Consider the following 21017-nt stretch of genomic DNA (forward strand, 5'->3'; position numbering starts at 1 on the left):
CTGTCATCAAGTTTTTGCCAACTAATCTGAAAGCAGGATAATATATACACATAGATTCCAGAGATGTGTCACTTATACTGCTTGCTGCTTTATCAGCAGGATTATCATTGCATTACTAGTAAACCTCCTGCCATGTAGCCCTCCATATTCATGAGCTCTGTATAACTCCGCCCCTCGCCATTGATTGGCAGCTTTATGTGCATCGCCAGGAAAGCTGCCAATCAGTGTTGGAGGCGGAGTTATACAGAGATCAGCATTCAGAGACCTGCTTGATTTTCAGCAGATAAAACTGTGATTTAATCAAAATTATATGAAGTAGATCAGTAAGTGATACATCACTGGAATCAGGGTATCTGCCCCAAATTATGTTGCCTTTAGATGGGGTAGAAAAAGCCTGGTGACAGATTCCTTTTAATGGCGGATGATACGTAGACTACAGCAATGATGGAATCACCACATTCTCTCTTGTATATTTACAGATATTGTTATACTTTTTGTCACAATTTTTGTAAGAAAAAATATCAATATATGGAATAAAGAAAGTTTTATAACACCTTGCAATAGTAAATCATCATTCGCAATCAATAATCCCAAGCTATTGCAGGGTAAGTAAACTTAGGTATCTATTACCAAGAAGAGCTGTGAGCAATGGAGGTTCCTTTAAGGATCCAGGCACATTCCACAAGGCTGATAGAACAGCGGCATACCACTGGCTGAGACGCCTCAGGCACTTCATAAGCTGCGTGAAGGAACGTCAGCCAACCTACACAAGGTCAGAGAACCCATTGGAACGGGAACAAAAGTCACAGGGACCACACACTTCGGATACAGCAAATATGACGGCTGAGAAAATCTATAATTAGGGCAACAAGCGTATCTAATCCGTTATTGGTGACACATAGAATAACAATGGAAAAATCCTGGTTAAAGAGAAGTTTTATCTGAGTATAATAGGAAACAACAGCAATTATTTAATATAATATCATACTGGAATCTGTCAGTTCCGTCCTAGTAGAATGTGATAACCTGCAGGACGATCTGAACTCCCTGCACTTGATGTTAACGTATCAGAACGAGAAAACTGTATTTCGCCAGCTCGCTGTTTGCCCAACAGGGTACTGGAAATGCTGGTTACATCAATTCTAGGGAATCTACCTCCCTGCAGGTTATTAGATGATCGTTCCAATCGCTAAAGGGGTCATTCCAATAACATTATGACGCTAAACATGTAGAGCGAGTTTCTAACCCTACCGGCCAAGTGAAGCAACAAATACAAGCTACCTTCCAATAATCTGTGGATTGCATCCAATTCACAGAATATCGGCTGACGTAAAAAAAAAAACCCTCTGGCCACTAAAAGTAGGGATTTTTATTATAAAACTAGGCATGGAAAATGCTATTTAAAGCAAAAATATAGTTGTGGGCCCAGAATCAGACTGGAGTGCCAAGGGCCCAACAATAACATCAACTGTAGGGGCCCACTGTTTAGATACAATCGAATGTGACTTTATCCTCATTCACACATGTATATACAGTGGGTTCGGAAAGTATTCAGACCCCTTTAAATTTTTAACTCTTTGTTTCATTGCAGCCATTTGGTAAATTCACAAAAGTTCATTTTTTTTCTCATTAATGTACACTCTGCACCCCATCTTGATTGAAAAAAACAAAAATGTAGAATTTTTTGCAAATTTATTAAGAAAGAAAAACTGAAATATTACATGGTCATAAGGATTCAGACCCTTTGCTCAAACACTCATATTTAAAGCCCCCGTTACACACTGCGATATCGCTAGCAATATCGCTGCAAAGTCACCGATTTTGTGACGTTGCAGCGATATTGCTAGCGATATGGCTGCATGTGATACTTACCTCCGACTGGCTCCCCCGCTGGTAATCGCTGATCGCGCGAGAAGCTGCTGGATCATTTCTCGTCGTCCACTTCCTGCGGCGCTTCCTGCTGTGACGACGAGCGACGCGTGGAGTCGGGCGGGAGGACGCAGGATCGCCGCGTCTGACAGGTAAGTAGCGATCCCCGTCCCCAGCGATGTCGCTGGTGAGATCTGCTGGTGTGGCAGCTCACTAGCGACCACCTAGCGATGCACCAGCGATCCTGACCGCGTCATATCGCTAGTCGGGATCGCTGGTGCATCGCTAGGTGTAACGGTACCCTAAGTCACATGCTGTCAATTTCCTTGTGATCCTCCTTGAGATTGTTCTACTCTTTCATTGGAGTCCAGCTGTGTTTAACTAAACTGATAGGACTTGATTTGTAAAGGCACACACCTGTCTATATAAGACCTCACAGCTCACAGTGCTTGTCAGATGAAATTAGAATCATGAGGTCAAAGGAACTGGCCAAGGAGCTCAGAGACAGAATTGTGGTAAGGCACACATCTGGTCAAGGTTACAAAAGAATTTCTACAGTACTCAAGGTTCCTAAGAGCACAGTGGCCTCCATAATCCTTAAATGGAAGAAGTTTGGGACCACCAGAAGTCTTCCTTGACCTGGCCGTCCAGCCAAGCTGAGCAATCGTGGGAGAAGAGCCTTGGTGAGAGAGGTAAAGAAGAACCCTAAGAGCTCCACAGATGCAGTAGGGAGATGGGAGAAAGTTCCACAAAGTCAACTATCATTGCAACCCTCTACCAGTCAGGCCTTTTAGGCAGAGTGGCCCGACGGAAGCCTCTCCTCAGTGCAGGACATATGAAAACCCGCATACAGTTTGATAATAAACACATGAAGGACTCCCAGACTATGAGAAATAAGATTCTCTGGTCTGATGAGACGAAGGTAAAACTTTTTGGTGATAATTATAAGTGGTAAGTGTGGAGAAAACCAAGCACTGCTCATCATCTGCCCAATACAATCCCAACAGTGAAACATGGTGGTGGCAGCATCATGCTATGGGGGTGTTTTTCAGCTGCAGGGACAGGACGACTGGTTGCAATTGAAGGAAACATGAATGCGGCCAAGTACAGAGATATCCTGGATGAAAACCTCTTCCAGGGTGCTCTGGACCTCAGACTTGGCCGAAGGTTCACCATCCAACAAGACAATGACCCTAACCCTCAACAATGTAACTATAGTGAATAACCACTGTAATATATTTCCACATAAAAAAAACTGTTCTCAATCCAAGAAAAATGATAAAAAAGGTCCTGTCCTATGCATAAATGATATCCATAAGTAGTGATTGGTTTTCGGTCTGTGTTACAAAGTATATATCAGGTAATGTTTTAGCCATCCTGGGGGCCCCAGAACATAGGGGCCACATGGATGTATAAAGACCTAATGAACGAAGCCTCCTTCTCTGCACCAAGCCGTAGGATAAACTGACTTTGTCAATAGGGATTTTAAGCAATCAGATCATGTCCGAGGCTTACCCGGAGCGCCAGTATGTAGCGGGGGTCTATTTATATCTGTGTTTGTGTGTAGCTATGTGGACAGTGAGATGTTTGCCCTGGGGGGATCTGCAGCATGAAACAAGGATTTGTGAGAGGGGCTTAGCGAGTCAGGCATTAGTTTCCAATGGTGGCAGATTTCAGGTCAACCTTCCTAGATCTAAAACATATTTAACAGCTCTATGATCACAATTAATGATCTAGGTGATCAATCAGGATAATCTGATGCCATTAAATCAGTCGCCAGTGTATTACATCAGCTATTCTGGAAATGCTGATAGCATTTACTTACTAATGCATTACAATATCTGGTGAAGGTTTATCATCTTTGGAAGATACCGTAATTTGGCTACTGTGACCTTGTTGGCTATCTGCGGCATGGGGGTCACCAAACTCCGTATGTGCACAGTTTATTTGCTGAGTTTTGGGAGCAAGAACTAAACAAAAAATCTCCAAAATCTTAAAACTCCTAAAAAATAAATATGTTCTGCCACTTTGAATCATGTATCATTACAGAACGTAGAGGCTGGTAATAATAAACCTTGAAATGTATAAATGCTGCAAAGTGTTCCCGGTAAATCACTTTTAACTATTAGACATCAGATGATAATTCCTCCTCAGAGTTTACCATACTAAGAGTCCGTCTGGTGTAGATTGGTATCTGAACACTTCAGAGACTTCTATTTAAACCTACATTGTGTCCATGTGAGAAAATACTGTCCTATGAAATCTATCGGAACCCGGATGAGTAAGGACATTGATAGAGAGACCCTGTTACTGTTAAAGACCTATTAAAAGGAGTCTGTCAACACACAATGAATGTCCAAACTAAGCACAGCACCACCTTGTACCATATGCCAAAGGTCCAACAATCACATTATTAGCATATATGAATAAAGGAAGCCAAACACAACAATTGATTAAAATAAAAAAGGTCACGATTTTCTTGTGATGAGTGCTGTACAATTCTGTGCCACAAATCTTACTCCAGTCAGTGACTGGAGCAAGAATTATGGTGTAAGGAATGCCAGAGCATGTTATGAATTAGACAAGCTGTGGCATCACACCCTCGCCTACCCTCACAACCCTTTTGGTAGAGTAGGGAAAAACTGTCATGTAAGCGCCAAAAGTCGCAATATTTCTGCACAACTACGATTTACACGAAAAATTTTGCATCTTGACCCCAAAATTCTGGCAAATTTGCTTTGATGATTTGGGATTAAATATATAATTTTCATTACAATTACTGTATGTTTCCTTCAAGGTGCTCGGCTTAGACACTCTTTTTTTTCCTGATAATAGAGATACCGTACTTCTTGTTTCTTAGGGGTTTCATAACTCTGCCCAGCAAGCCAGGGGCTCAAAAAAGGATCATATGCAACAGTTTGTGATTCTTGACTCTAAATCCTTTAAAACTTAAGTATCATTTGATCAACAAACTTTACAGGGCCATGAAGTGTTTACCTGCTGAAGATAAAGGCAATGCTGCTTGTGTCTGTGATAGAGCTGGACAGCTTCGGAGGCTACGTACAATTGGAAAGTCATTCGGGCAGCCATGTGGTGTAACCACGAGACTACCACAGTCTTTATCATATGGACGTGGAGATTGTTGGGCACATTATTAAAAGCAATCTTGTCATCAGATTCATGTTGCGTAAACCATGGCCATCATCAATCAGAAAGTGGTTCATCAAGACAAGCGTAGTTCACAACAATTTTGATGAGAGGGCGTGCTAGAGTAATGGATCAGGCTAGTCTGAAAAGTGGCGTGCACCTCCATGCACCTCGATACAGATCTCACTAAAGTGAGGGACTGGAGTAAGATTTGTTGCATAAAACACTATGCATTTCATCATGAATAAGACAAGCAGGAGTTGCCACGCACCGTGCCACCCTAGCTCCATCCATTTTGGCAAAGCTAGCCAAAAATGGTATGGAAACGGCAAAAAATTTCACATTTTCTGTGACTTTTGACATTTTATGCCAGAATTGCATGATTACTATGCCAGAATTATGAAGAGTTGAGAAAAACATGGCGACTTTTCAAAGTGTGTTACACCAGAATTCTGGGCCTATACAGTATGTCTCAGCTGGCTAGACCAATGCAGGTTCCTGGCCGGCTTCCTCCAGCTCCAGTTGTCTGACAGGTATCTCCTTGTGTAATTTATTTATATAGGCTGAGACATATTGGTCTAAAGGTACTGTCACACTTAGCGATGCACCAGCGATCCCGACAACGATATGACGCGGTCAGGATCGCTGGTGCATCGCTAGGTGGTTGCTAGTGAGCTGCCACACAGGCAGATCTCGCCAGCGACATAGCAGCGGTCGGCGGTCGCTACTTACCTGTCAGACGAGGCGATCCTGCGTCCTCCCACCCGGCTCCACACGTCGCTCGTCTCCACAGCAGGAAGCCCAGCAGGAAGCTGACAACGAGAAACGGCCCAGGCCATTCTCGCTCGATCAGCGATAACCAGCGGGGGAGCCGATCGGCAGTAAGTATCACACATAGCGATATCGCTAGCAATATCGCTGCTAAGTCACAAAACCAGTGATGTTATAGCGATATTGCTAGCGATATCGCTTAGTGTGACGGGCCCTTAAGGGAGGGGAGAAGTTCACTTGGACTAGTCAACCAAGATACATAGTCCCCGACCAAGTTTCAAAGAATGTTTTTTTCTGAAATGCCACAGATTGGCTGCATTCAGCGTCTTGGTTCGGGCAGCATGAATCTAATGATAGGTTCCCTTTAAACAATGCAAAAAAAGGCAGTTGGGGGCCTTTGCTTTTTCAAGCAAATACTTACAATCTAAGTTCTCGATTTTCATCCATAACACGGACAACCTCTTTAAATACCCATCTACTGTGAGCACGCATCATTATCTTCTCTTCTGTACCTCATTACACAAACCACATACTGAAGGGCATTTGAAGTCATATGTCAGCCATAATCAACAACCTTAAAATTGTTCTCCCAGGCATCTGCATTTTCTTTTGCCATGTTCTACGTGCAGCTGAGATCACTCAGATTATCTGTTAAATGAAGAACATAACCGGCACCTGATGCCTTGGCCCTGGAAATCAAACAGATGTCTACAGGCACAATATCCAGTGATTAAGAGAAGTGGTCAGTGACATCTATAGCTCTGCCTGACAACTAAGCTTTTTCTTTGAGCAGGCACATGGCACCCTCAAAGCAAAACACCTTGTCAAGATTTTACTTTTTGTGCTCAAGCCATCTCGTGGCCTAAACATGCTTCTCCCACAACTACAAATAAACCAAGACAAGTCCCACAGAATAGTCACAACCAGGCCTAGTCTGAAGGTGGCCATACATATTAGTAGAAGGTTGGTGGTTGGTGTGCCATGCACACTATAGATCATATTGGCCATTCCAGCCTGCCACACGTGTTCAACAATTCTGGGTTATCCCTCGTAGAGGAAAGATATTTGGTCTGATTGTTCGATGAACCATTCATTTTAGGTCTGGTTTGTCAACAGTCACTAAAACATTCATGACTAATGTCTGATATTGGTGAAATTGACTATTTTACAGATTCCAGCTTTCTGAGAATTTAAATGGAGTTTTCCAAGAATACATTTGTTTTACCCCATGGGCTTCCACAGGTTAAAAATAAGAAATGGAGGTTTAAGCACTGATCCCTGCTCCGAAGCTGGCTCTCTGTTGCCACTCCCAGTCTCTGCTTCAGCGGTGACATCATTACAGGGGCGGACACTGTGCAAGAACAGTATTTGGGCCTGTTTCAGTCAAATAGTTGTGTCTAGGGGAGGAGCCGCATGCTGATTTGGAGGTAGAAGTGGGCCTGATTACTTCTTGGGCACCTATGCAAATGCACAGGTTGAATTAATGATATGTCCATTCTTGCTTCATGAGCCAATCACGGGGCTCAGCCGTGATACTGAGCTAGTTAGCATGAGGATAATGATTGGCTGCAGTGGTCACGTGCACTGTAGTCGTTATGTCACCGCTTCAACCTATTAAGAAAGTCCAGGAACAGCAGCAGATAGCAAGCAAGGGAACAGGGGCAAGTAAAGAAATCTTTGCTTGTTATTTTCAACCTGTGGAAATATATGGTAAAACAAATTGTTCCTGGAAAACCCCTTTAAGGCTGTGTGCCCACAATGAGTTTTGAAGAGTTTTTCATGTTGCAGAATTTCTGTAGCATTTCTGCACCCATTAAGTAATATATGTTGTGTTTTCTCGAAAATACGCTGGGTCAAAAACTTACCAAAAATTAATTGTGGGAACGCAGCCTAACAATGTCATAGTTGAAACAATTTCTAAAATGTTTATTGTAGAAAATAAGTAATTAGTGATGATTTTAGATGTCTAGATGTGAGCACTACCATGGCACGTGCCCAGAGCGTGCACAGTATATGTCTTACACATGGCAGCACTGACAGGACTATATATAGCGTGTAATAGAGTCCGTGCCTGCTTGGTGACCTGTTTTTAGAAAATGGCAATAGGACCCATTACTCTCTGTCAATCAGAAAAGACACTTATTGGAAAAATTAAACATAAATGTTCCACCATATTTAGCACATAAAGGTTGTTGAGGCCTAAGCCAGGCTCTACCTGGGATAGGTGAGTAGCCGCCCTTTATTCCTTAGGTCGTGTCTTGGGGAGCATGGCACAGGCTACACTGTAAAGACATATTGGCGTGCAGCTAGGTAAGGCCCGTTTCACACCTCCGTTGTTGGCGGACAGCTGACATCCGTCACAAACTAAAATTACGGAACCGCCACCGGGATGTGACATACGGATGTCAGCGGACGCTAATAGGTCGGATCCGCGAAGATGAAAAGTACAGCAAATTTAAAGTGAGCGCGGCCTGGAAGAGGAGAGAGAGAGAGAGATTTTTCGCTGATCCCGGAACGGCATTTCATGGTTAAATGCTTCCCGGAGTAAAGCTTCTGGGCAGGCGCACTTAAAAATAGCGGACCGTCAAGGAAAAACAACGTTGCATTGTCTGTCTCATCCGCCCGGGAGCTGCTAAAATCTTCGTGGATCCGTCAAAAAACGGGTGGGACGGACGACCGTCAGTCAAGATCGGCCACTAATGTAAGTCTATGGGGGAAAAAACCGAATCTGACCCTTTTTTGGCGGATCAGTTTTTTTCTAAAATTGGCGGATTTTGACTGGCGACAAAAACCGGAAGTGTCAAACAGGCCTAAATATTCCCTATTGTGTTTTTTTTTTTAATTGTTGAGCCCACTCTTTCCCGCATGTCACTGATGAATGTGGCACTCACTGAATCCAGGCACGATGAACACCTGGCATCAGCATAAGGGTTTGTTGGCGGAAATGAACTGATAGGTATCTTGAACGGCAAATCATTTGTACACAGCATTTAGCTTATTAGGACAGGTTCAAGTGAAATTCAGGTAAGTCTACCAATTAATAGGTCTTCATCACAATTGTATATATTAATAGCATTAAAGGGGTATTCCCATTTCCAAGTTCCTATCCCAATATGTAGTAGGTGTAATAATACTATTAGCAACTACATCCAATTATAAATGTAGTATAGTTCTTCTGATTCGCTATGTTGCTTACCCCATGTGCAGGCATTGCAGGACCGTAGGTGTCCATTGATATTTTTATGTAGCCCCGCATAGTCATTGCAACTTTTAGAAAATGTTTAAACCTCTAAATCTGGATCCTGGTCCCAAAACTAACTACAATGTGTCACAAGTGATGTAGCATGTATTCTAACATTGTGGTACCCCATTTCCTTCAAATTAGAGAGCAAGTATTCTGTCCCCACAGGACGCAGCCGAAATGCTGCACTGGACACGCTCCTATGGAACAGCACAAAACTGTAATTAATGCCAAGGTGAAAGTTACCCCTAAATTTGAGCTGGAAGCCTTTGTGTGTCTGAAGTGCTGACTATACTGCAAGCAGTTATCGGAAAAGATCGCCAATGAATATAGTGATTTTCTGTTGAGTCAAAGAGTGCAGCATGTACCTCCGCCGTCTGAGAATCACACATTTAGTGATGCTATGGCTGTACTGGACCTACTGATCATTTAATATGTGAAAAACAATATGAGGGGGTCTTTGTCACCCTGAAAGGAGGGATTGCCACTATATGGAGACATATGAGGCACAGTAGCTCTAGGGTCCCCAATTCAATCCCACCATGGACAACATCTGCAAGGAGTTTGAATGTTCTCCCCGTGTTTGTGGCTCTCCTCCGGGTTCTCCGGTTTCCTCCCACACTCCAAAGACATACTGATAGGGAATTTACTGTATATTGTGAGCACCAATGGGGACAGCGCTGTGGAATATGATGGCGCCAGGTAAGACATTTTTTTCTTAATGCGCATCACTGTAGTGTAACTTTTGGATATAACAAGGTTGTAATCTTTCATGCATCGGCCACGATGTCTATAATAGAAGACTTATAAATCATAAGAGAGTTCTCTCTGGGACGGGTTTTGCATTGGGACCATGGTGTTTACCCGAATCTGCTGTGCAGGTTTTTCACAGTGGATTGTGCAGACATTCACATACAAACACATGTGGCATCCGACCCTCATCATACATACTGTACCACTGTGTGATTCAAGTTGCTTGGTTTTGAAGTCAATGGAATTTTTACATTTTCATCATGTAATATTGGGTATTTCCACCTTTTGGAGAAAATTGTATTTGTTTTAATGCATGCATTTTTGCATTTTGTTTTTGCCGGAAATCATTTTTGTAATTGGGTGGCATTACCATTTTTCCACCATTTGCCTTCAATATAACCTCTGCCCATGACCGTATTTTCGGTTTGAGTGCGATCCGACAAAACATAGGATCAGACTCAGACCAATGCCATTCTATTGGACTGTGTACACGTCCAATTTTTTTCCATAGTCCGAGGAAAAAAAATCACAGCATACCTGAGTTGGATCTAATTATCGGTTCGCTCTCAGACATGCAAGTCAGTGGAAAACATAGGACTGCGCTCGGATGACATCTGAGTTCAGTCCGATTTCCACTGACTGACAGAATGAAGAAGGTGGAGATTATTTTTTTGATCTTCACCTCATCCCAGAGAATCGGGTCATACTCTGATCAGAGCACAATCTGCCTGATTCTCTCGGATGAGAGAAAATACACTGTTGTGACTCTAGCTTTACACTGTCTATGGCAGAATAGGTTAACTCTATCAGTGAGCTCATTCTGACTATCCAAGGGAAGATTTTCTAACATTTTGTCTATTTTTAACTCCTCACAACTGATTTATGACCATGAAGAACATAAAAGTTGAATGAGTAAGGAAACTGAGATCCAGTATAAGCAATACAGTGCAACACTTTTGAGGAAAATGGTATAACAGAAATTATTTTTAGCCCTAAATACATGTATTTAAGGTAAAAAAAAAAAAATCCCCGGAGGAGAACAAGCTATGATGTGCAACTGTGACATAAATCAACAGTTTAGTAGCTAAACCAGTAATCAGGAGTTGCTAAAGTTTCTTCATACACCATGCCATACACCATGCATTAGCAGAAGATAATGTGATGCAGGGTCAGAGATCTGCCCCAGGCACAACACAGGGAGCCGGGAGATTTATATCTAATAATAACAGTACAGAGTGAGACATAATCACAAGAAGTACAATAACAACTATAGTAATGAATAAATACAACATGGACTTCTATGTGCAGCGCTGGGATGTTACAGGGATGAGGATTCCTGACAACGACTGCCATCATTTCCAGTATAGCAGAATGAGAGAAGCCTTTACCTTCTACATTATATTATACTGTGTATTGGATCATCACAAATGAGATCATTCTGGAGCTTTGTCTCATTGCATATATAGACTAAACACAGATAAAAATCCTCATAACTGAATTATTCATAAGATCCTGGCACCACGGAGAGTTATTCCCGGCTGTGATCCCTGCCCATCACCAATGCAATAAAAGCTTACAGTCTCCGAGTTACTAGGTCGGTAGTTGGATGAGCTACTGTACACTAGGTGTATATTTCTACTAGACTACTGTGTGCTTATTACATAGTTCATTTATGTCGCTACATTTAGTCTATATGTTACCTTTACCTGTTACAGTAAAATCCCTAGCACAGGATTAATAATGTAAGTGCTAGTTCACACTTGGTGCAGGTTAAGTATTTTTTTTTTATAACCACATCAAGGACCAAAGCTGAAAGACAGATAAAAGCTTTTTTCATCCTCTTTCTGGATCCTTTCCGAGGTTCAGTCACAAGGACACGCAAGTTGGTGCCTATGCCTACTGGTCCTTGGGGCTGAACACAGCAGGACACCCAAGTTTGTGCCTATGCCTACTGGTCCTTGGGGCTGAAATCAGCAGGACACCCAAGTTGGTGCCTATGCCTACTGGTCCTTGGGGCTGAAGACAGCAGGACACCCAAGTTTGTACCTATGCCTACTGGTCCTTGTGGCTGAAGACAGCAGGACACCCAAGTTTGTGCCTATGCCTACTGGTCCTTGGGGCTGAAGACAGCAGGACACCCAAGTTTGTGCCTATGCGTACTGGTCCTTGGGGTTGAACACAGCAGGACACCCAAGTTTGTGCCTATGCGTACTGGTCCTTGGGGCTGAAGACAGCAGGACACCCAAGTTTGTGCCTATGCCTACTGGTCCTTGGGGCTGGAGACAGCAGGACACCCAAGTTTGTGCCTATGCCTACTGGTCCTTGTGGCTGAAGACAGCAGGACACCCAAGTTTGTGCCTATGCCTACTGGTCTTTGGGGCTGAAGACAGCAGGACACCCAAGTTTGTGCCTATGCCTACTGGTCCTTGGGGCTGAACACAGCAGGACACCCGAGTTTGTGCCTATGCCTACTGGTCCTTGTGGCTGAAGACAGCAGGACACCCAAGTTTGTGCCTATGCCTACTGGTCCTTGGGGCTGAACACAGCAGGACACCCAAGTTTGTGCCTATGCCTACTGGTCCTTTTGCTGAACACAGCAGGACACGCAAGTTGGTGCCTATGCCTACTGGTCCTTGGGGCTGAAGACAGCAGGACACGCAAGCTGGTGCCTATGCCTACTGGTCCTTGGGGCTGAAGACAGCAGGACACCCAAGTTTGTGCCTATGCCTACTGGTCCTTGGGGCTGAAGACAGCAGGACACCAAAGTTTGTGCCTATGCCTACTGGTCCTTGGGGCTGAAGACCGGCACTCTGCGCAGTATTTTGATTTGGATGCAGCCACTAGTAATGGACTGGAATTTATTTCCAAGTTCTGGTGGTTTGCCATCAATGATGGAAGCAGGCACTGCTAAGTCACAGTGGCACATGATTTAATATTATATCTGGTGTCTATATGACTTACAAACCTTAAAGAGTTTGCCCAGTATTGAGCTACAAATTTGTTGTCGCTCTATGTAACTGCAGACTTGTGAATCCTCATATCGCGCACACTGCACGCTGTGAGGATTCTCCGGTGACAGTCATGTGACCACAAGGATGTGATATACATACTCCTGGCCACATTCCGACTAGTTGAATTCAATGCAAGTGTATCGAGCAAGGGCATAAAAAATTTAGTTGGATGGTATCCGGGAGTATGCAAATGACCAGCTTTCCCGATGCCGGCACCGGAGAGTCCTCACGGCGTACAGTGCGTGCAATGTAAGGATTCACATCGAGTGATTGCAGACTTGTAGCTGAAGAACGGACAAACCCTTTGATGTATCTATATGTAAAAATATCAAAATAATGAAAACTATGGCGTGGTTACACATTGTTGTTCAATCATACACACACATATTTCTACATGGGCACAAAATATTTATGGTTTTATTACACCATACCCCTTTAATACTCATGCACAGCTAGAGCTTTATTAAAGGGAACCTGACCGCACATATGGAACTACTGGTACAGCTGTATATACGCACTGTCTCCCATTGAAAATTATACCTTTTTTTAAAGATGTATTTGGGCAGTCATGAGACGTCTTGTGTAGAAGCCAAATATGGATCAGGCTGCAAGTGCACTGTAGGTGTGTCAATTCACTTGGAAAATGCAGTATAAGAGCTTTTACACGCCCCCAGTGCACTTCCAGCCTGATTTACATATGGCTTTTATGACAGATTTCTCATAGCTGGCACATATAAAAAAGATATAACTTTTATGGGGGGGACAAGTGCCTACACAACCATACAAATACTTCCATATGTAAAAAGTGCGTTGACAAGTTCCCTTTAACTATAGGTCACATCTGTGGCTTACTAACAGGGTTCGCGCCTTTTTTATTGAATACATTAGGAAATGCTCCAGCAGTGGTCTATTCACTAAGGGTGGAAGTGTAACATACTTAGTGGTGTCTTACATTACCAAATTTGTCATAGGTTTAACACAAGACTGGATTCATCAGAAACACCTGATCATGTTCATCTAGACATTTAATCAAAAGTAACATGACAGGTAACAAGCAGGTCTACTTCTAAAGTGTTATATAGTAACATGTCAAGTACAGCTTAGGGGCAACTGAGGAACTGGACTAGGTAACAGAGATATTTGATGAGTTTATATAGCTACTGATAACTTAAATATGAGAGGTTACAAAGAGTTTTGGAAACTTTGGGTGATTCCTAAATGAAGGGGGATGGTACACTGTATAAAGGATCAGCAATTTTAAAAATTGACCTGAGGACAGATTATTGTCATACCTGAAGTTCACACCAAGCCACTTCCACCGTGGTTTCTGTGTCCAGACCCTTATACACAGTTTTAAAAGATCCTCTTCCAATCTCAATGTTAAACTTCAGGTATCTCCCATCTGGTGAGGTGGCCACAGCTTTGGTCTCATTCTCATCAATCTCTTCTTGTTCTCTTCTGTTTTCTGTCACTACTGGTTTGGGAGCAGGAACAGGAGGTCTTTCAGTTCTGTTGGCCTCATCCTCAGACTCCGAGCTGATGTCCACAATACTGGCCAACGTTCCTGAAGATGGCAAAACATCTATCAGGGTGTTTTGGGATGGGAGATTGACAGAAGCAGGAGCGACTTCAGGTATAGAGTCCACTTTCTCTTCCAAAGTTGATGGCTCCTTCCATGAGGAGAAAGAAGTCCCTGGTGGGTCATAACCCAATAGCTCTAACTGAGCAGAACTTCTTCTGTTAAATTGGTAAGAGTTCCTTCTAGGCTCCTTGCCTGAAAGTCTTCTTCTCCTCAAGGCTGCAAGAGTGGAGAGTTCGGCAGGATCTTCAGGCAGAACCGAACCAAATGAGATACCACATCCTGCTAAATCCACCTCTGTCTGAGACATGGCTTGAGGTGAAGGCACGCCAACAGCAAACATATCCGCTCTTTCCACCTAAAAACGAAGTAGGCTTACCAAGAATGTGACTTAGAAGCCATTCCCTGACCTGTAGAGCCCAGAAAACCTATTATCTGTGGATCTCTGAATCCACTTAGCACAAGGCTTTGGCACTCTTTTTGTGGCACATAATCACTAACCAGATCAAGATTCAAGTATTAGAAACCTAGCCTAGATATATCACACAAGGAATGACCCCACTTGTGCAAAATGATGTGCAAAGCAGGACTTGGAAAACTGCTAAATCAGCTGCTGATCTTCATTTTCTTATCCAGAGGTCAGAGGAATACAGAAGATATCAGCAATTCTGAGGTTCCTGTAGATGCAACAAGGAGTCACTTGCAAAGGACTCTGCACCTGGGATCTTCTCTCTGCAGTTCCTGAAGTCACTGCTGGTGACAGCTTCAGCCGGTGGAAAGGGAGACAATCTGATCTTACTTTCGTGTGACTGCAGTGTGTACAGTGTAGATAGAGACAGCCTTCTGACACAGCCAAGGAACACCTCCTCCTCCTCCTCCAGCAGGGCTCCTCCTCTGCTCTGCAACAGCTACACCTTGTCTAGCAATGGGCCAGACTGTGCGAAGCTGCTTCTTCCTGCAGCCCCTTCCCCCAAACTCCCATACTTTGTGGAGACACTTCGCAGAACTCATCCCTACAGTGCAATACAGGTTCTTCCTCAGTGATCCATGCATGAAACCCAAGGTGAGAGATCCCAGAGCTGTCATCTCAGACATAGATGGATGAAACACCAATACACATGAATGGAGAAAAGAAAAACTATATGAATAAAGATCTATTCATTGCTGTGGATTTCAGTAGACTGGAAATATTAGGCTGTGTTAACACAAATATGTGCAATTTCATTTGTGTTATGTCCAGAATAAAATGTTATTTTTTCAATCTGATTTTCATCCGTATCTATATGACATCCGTGTGTCCGTGTTTAACATCTGCATACAATCTGTATATCTGTTTTGTACATACTTATGGCATTTGTTTTTTCGCATGAACAATTGATGTTTAATACATTCTTGTGAACGAGCCCTTATAGTAAGGGTGCGCAATTCATTTTCCCAAGGGGTACATGAGAGAATATGATTTTTTTGGAGGTCCAAACCTAAAGGCTGAAATTATTTCTGCTCAATATTAATATTACCGTATCAATTATATTTTTTATTTTATATTGATTGTATCCCTTAATATTGAGCAGAATTAAGTATGCTGAAACCTCCTCTCTATACTGCATGAGCCCCCACCTAGCCCTCTTATATTCAGTACACTCCCATACACAGCACCCCTATATACAGCATGAGCCCCCAAACAGCCCCATCTATATACAGTATGAGCCTTAACACTGCCTCTTTTATGTATAGTATGAGTCCCCACATAGCCCACTGTATACAGTATGATCCCACACAGCCCCTATAAATGGTATGATACCACAAACAGCCCTCTCTATATCCAGTATGAGTCCACACACACCCCTCTATATACACTATGATCCACACACTCAGCCCCTATATACAGTATATTCCCACAGACAGCCCTCCCTATATACAGTATAAGCCCACACACAGCCCCCTATGTACAGCATGTCCCCATAAACAGTCCGCTATATATAGTGAGCCCCACTATATGCAGTATGAGCCCACACACAGGCCCCATATACAGTATGGTTCCCGTATATATAATGAGCCCACACACAAGCCCTATATACAGCATGAGTCCCCCCATATACAGTATGAGCCCACACACAGGTTTCCCCCTTATATACAGAATGAGCCCACACACAGGTCTCCCACCCCTTATATATAGAATGAGCCCTCATCCTCACACAGGTTTCCCCCTGAATATACAGAATGAGCCCTCACACAGGTCTCCCACCCATTATATACAGAATGAGCCCCCACACAGGTCTCCCACCCCTTACATACAGAATGAGTCCTCACACAGGTCTCCCACCCATTATATACAGAATGAGCCCCCACACAGGTCTCCCACCCCTTATATACAGAATCAGCCCTCACTCAGGTGTCCCACCCTTATATACAGAATGAGCCCTCACAGAGGTCTCCCACCCCGGATATACAGAATGAGCCCTCACACTGGTCTCCCCCCTGATATACAGAATGAGCCCTCATACCGGTCTCCCACTCCTTATATACAGAATGAGCCCACACACAGGTCTCCCACCCCTTATATATAGAATGAGCCCTCATCCTCACACAGGTTTCCCCCTGAATATACAGAATGAGCCCTCACACAGGTCTCCCACCCATTATATACAGAATGAGCCCCCACACAGGTCTCCCACCCCTTACATACAGAATGAGTCCTCACACAGGTCTCCCACCCATTATATACAGAATGAGCCCCCACACAGGTCTCCCACCCCTTATATACAGAATCAGCCCTCACTCAGGTGTCCCACCCTTATATACAGAATGAGCCCTCACAGAGGTCTCCCACCCCGGATATACAGAATGAGCCCTCACACTGGTCTCCCCCCTGATATACAGAATGAGCCCTCATACCGGTCTCCCACTCCTTATATACAGAATGAGCCCTCATACCGATCTCCCACCCCTTATACAGAGTGAGCCCCCACACAGGTCTCCCCCCTGATTTACAGAATGAGCCCTCATACAGGTCTCCCACCCCTTATATACAGAATGAGCCCTCACACAAGTGTCCCACCCTTATATACAGAATGAGCCCTCACACAGATCTCCCACCCCTGTTATACAGAAGGAGCCCTCACACTGGTCTCCCCCTGATATACAGAATGAGCCCTCATACCGGTCCCCCACTCCTTATATACAGAATGAGCCACAACACAGGTCTCCCCCCTGATATACAGAATGAGCCCTAATACAGGTCTCCCACCCCTTATATACAGAATGAGCCCTCACTCTTGTCTCCCACCCCTTATACAGACTGAGCCCCCACACAGGTCTCCCTCCTGATATACAGAATGAGCCCTCACTCTTGCCTCCGACCCCTTATACAGAATGAGCCCTCACACAGGTCTCCCACTCCTTATATACAGAATGAGCCCCCACACAGGTCTCCCGCCCCTTATATACAGAATAACCCCTCATACAGGTCTCCTCCGTTATACAGAATGAGCCCCCACACAGGTCTCCCGCCCCTTATATAGAGAATAACCCTTCATACAGGTCTCCCCGTTATACAGAATGAGCCCTCACACAGGTCTCCCGCCCCGCCCCTTGACAACTATGAGAGACAATTACCTTTCACAACTGGTTCAGGACCCAACAAGAGGGGGGGCACTGCTAGACCTAATATTAACCAACAGGCCAGACCGCATATCAAATGTAAGGGTTGGGGGTCACTTGGGTAATAGTGATCACAAATTAATAAGTTTTCATGTATCCTTTAATAAGATGTGTAGTAGAGGGGTTACAAGGACACTAAACTTCAGGAAGGCAAATTTCCAACGGATGAGAGATGATCTTGGTGCAATTAACTGGGACGATATCCTGAGACATAAAAATACACAAAGAAAATGGGAGACGTTTATTAGCATCCTGAATAGGACCTGTGCACAATATATACCGTATGGGAATAAACATGCTAGAAATAGGAGGAAACCACTATGGCTAAATAGAGCTGTAAGGGGCGCAATAAGGGACAAAAAGAAAGCATTTAGAGAATTAAAGCAAGTAGGTAGTGATGAGGCATTAAATAAATACAGAAAATTACATAAATTAAATTAAATGTCACCTGCTTAACCCAGCAGGAAGTATGGCGGCATCTAAAAATCACTAAAATTGACAAATCTCCGGGCCCGGATGGGATACACCCCCGAGTACTGCAGGAATTAAACACAGTCATAGATAGACCATTATTTTTAATCTTTAAGGATTCCATAATAACAGGGTCTGTACCACAAGACTGGCGTATAGCAAATGTGGTGCCAATATTCAAAAAGGGGACAAAAACTGAACTTGGAAATTATAGGCCAGTAAGTTTAACCTCAACTGTGGGTAAAATCCTGGAGGGTTTTCTAAGAGATACTATACTGGAGTATCTGGAGAAGAATAACCTCAAGACCCAATATCAACATGGGTTTACAAGGGACCGTTCCTGTCAGACTAATCTGATAAGCTTTTATGAAGAGGTAAGTTCCGGACTGGACCAAGGGAATGCAGTGGCCATGGTGTACATGGACTTTTCAAAAGCTTTTGATACGGTGCCACACAAAATGTTGATACATAAAATGAGAACAATGGGGATAGGGGAAAATATGTGTAGGTGGGTTAAGAGCTAGCTCAGGGATAGGAAACAAAGGGTGGTTATTAATGGAGCACACTCGGACTGGGTCACGGTTAGCAGTGGGGTACCACAGGGGTCAGTTTTGGGCCCGCTTCTTTTTAACATATTTATTAATGACCTTGTAGGGGGCATAGAGAGTAGAATTTCAATATTTGCAGATGACACTAAACTCTGCAGGGTAATCAATACAGAGGAGGACAATTTTATATTACAGGAGGATTTATGTAAACTAGAAGCTTGGGCTGATAAATGGCAAATGAGCTTTAATGGGGATAAATGTAAGGTCATGCACTTGGGTAGAACGAATAAAATGTATAATTATGTGCTTAATTGTAAAACACTTGGCAAAACTGTCACTGAAAAGGACCTGGGTGTATGGGTGGACAACAAACTCACATTTAGTGGCCAGTGTCAGGCAGCTGCTGCAAAGGCAAATAAAATAATGGGATGCATTAAAAGAGGCATAGATGCTCATGAGGAGAACATAATTTAACCTCTATATAAGTCACTAGTGCGACCACACTTAGAATACTGTGTACAGTTCTGGTCTCTGGTGTATAAGAAAAGTGTATAAGAAAAGTGTATAAATAAACTGGAGAAGTGGGCAGCAACTAACAGAATGGTTTTTAACAGAGAAAAATGCAAAATACTACATCTGGGCAATAAAAATGAAAAAAGCATATACAGAATGGGAGGAATAGGGCTAAGCAACAGCACATGTGAAAAAGACTTGGGTATACTAATAGATCACAGACTGAATATGAGTCAACAGTGTGATGCAGCAGCAAAAAAGGCAAATGCAATTCTAGGATGTATTAACAGAAGCATACAGTCTAGATCACGTGAAGTCATTATTTCCCTCTACTCCTCTTTGGTCAGACCTCATCTGGAATATTGTGTCCAGTTTTGGGCACCACATTTTAAAAAAGACATCAACAAACTGGAGCAAGTTCAGAAAAGAGCGACCAGAATGGTGACCGGTCTGCAAACCCTGTCTTATGAGGAAAGGTTGCAGGATTTGGGAATGTTTAGTTTGCAAAAGAGAAGACTGAGAGGAGACTTAATAGCTGTCTACAAATATCTAAAGGGCTGTCACATTGTAGAAGGATCATCTTTATTCTCATTTGCACAAGGAAAGACTAGAAGCAATGGGATGAAACTGAATGGGAGGTGACACAGATTTTATATTAGAAAAAACTTTTTGACAGTTAGAGTGATCAATGAGTGGTGGTGATCAACGAGAAGTGGTGAGTTCTCCTTCAATGGAAGTCTTCAAACAGAGGCTGGACAGACATCTGACTGGGATGATTTAGCGAATCCTGCTTTGAGCAGAGAAGAGCGACCAAGGTTATTAGGGAACTAGGGAGTCTGCAATACCAAGACAGGTTATTACACTTGGGGTTATTTAGTTTGGAGAATCGAAGGCTTAGGGGTGATCTTATTACAATGTATAAATATATACGGGGACAGTACAAATGATCTTTTTACTCTTAGACCTGTGACGGGGACAAGGGGGCATCCTCTACGTCTGGAGGAAAGAAGGTTTAAGCATACTCACAGACGCGGATTCTTTACTGTAAGAGCAGTGAGACTATGGAACTCTCTGCCATATGATGTTGTAATGAGTGATTCCCTACTAAAATTTAAGAAGGGACTGGATGCCTTTCTTGAAAAGTATAATATTACAGGGTATATACACTAGTTTCCTTAATATTGCGTTGATCCAGGGAGCTAGTCTGATTGCTGTATGTGGAGTCGGGAAGGAATTTTTTTCCCCAGTGTGTGAAGCTTACTGATTGCCACATGGGTTTTTTTTGCCTTCCTCTGGATCAACATGTTAGGGCAGGTTAGGAAGGATATGGGTTGAAGTAGATGGACTTAAAGTCTCCCTTCAACCTTAATAACTATGTTACTATGTTAATAACTATGTTACTATGTTATATACAGAATGAGCCCCCACACAGATCTCCCGCCCCTTATATACAG

The 21017-nt window shown here is 43.2% G+C and overlaps 1 protein-coding gene across 1 annotated transcript in view; it reads right to left on the bottom strand.

Moving 5' to 3' along the window:
• The window catches only part of WNK4 (WNK lysine deficient protein kinase 4), a 180802-nt gene extending 165631 nt beyond the window's left edge, over positions 1-15171 (bottom strand). The window contains exon 1 of the mRNA XM_073572303.1: positions 14085-15171. Coding sequence (XP_073428404.1) covers positions 14085-14714 — 630 coding nt within the window. The 5' untranslated portion in view covers positions 14715-15171. The remainder of the gene's footprint in view (positions 1-14084) is intronic.
• Positions 15172-21017: the final 5846 nt, after the last annotated feature.

This window comes from Dendrobates tinctorius, unplaced genomic scaffold (assembly GCF_039654945.1).
Source record: "Dendrobates tinctorius isolate UK_male_01 unplaced genomic scaffold, ASM3965494v1 ptg000032l, whole genome shotgun sequence".
Classification (NCBI taxonomy): Eukaryota; Metazoa; Chordata; class Amphibia; order Anura; family Dendrobatidae; genus Dendrobates; species Dendrobates tinctorius.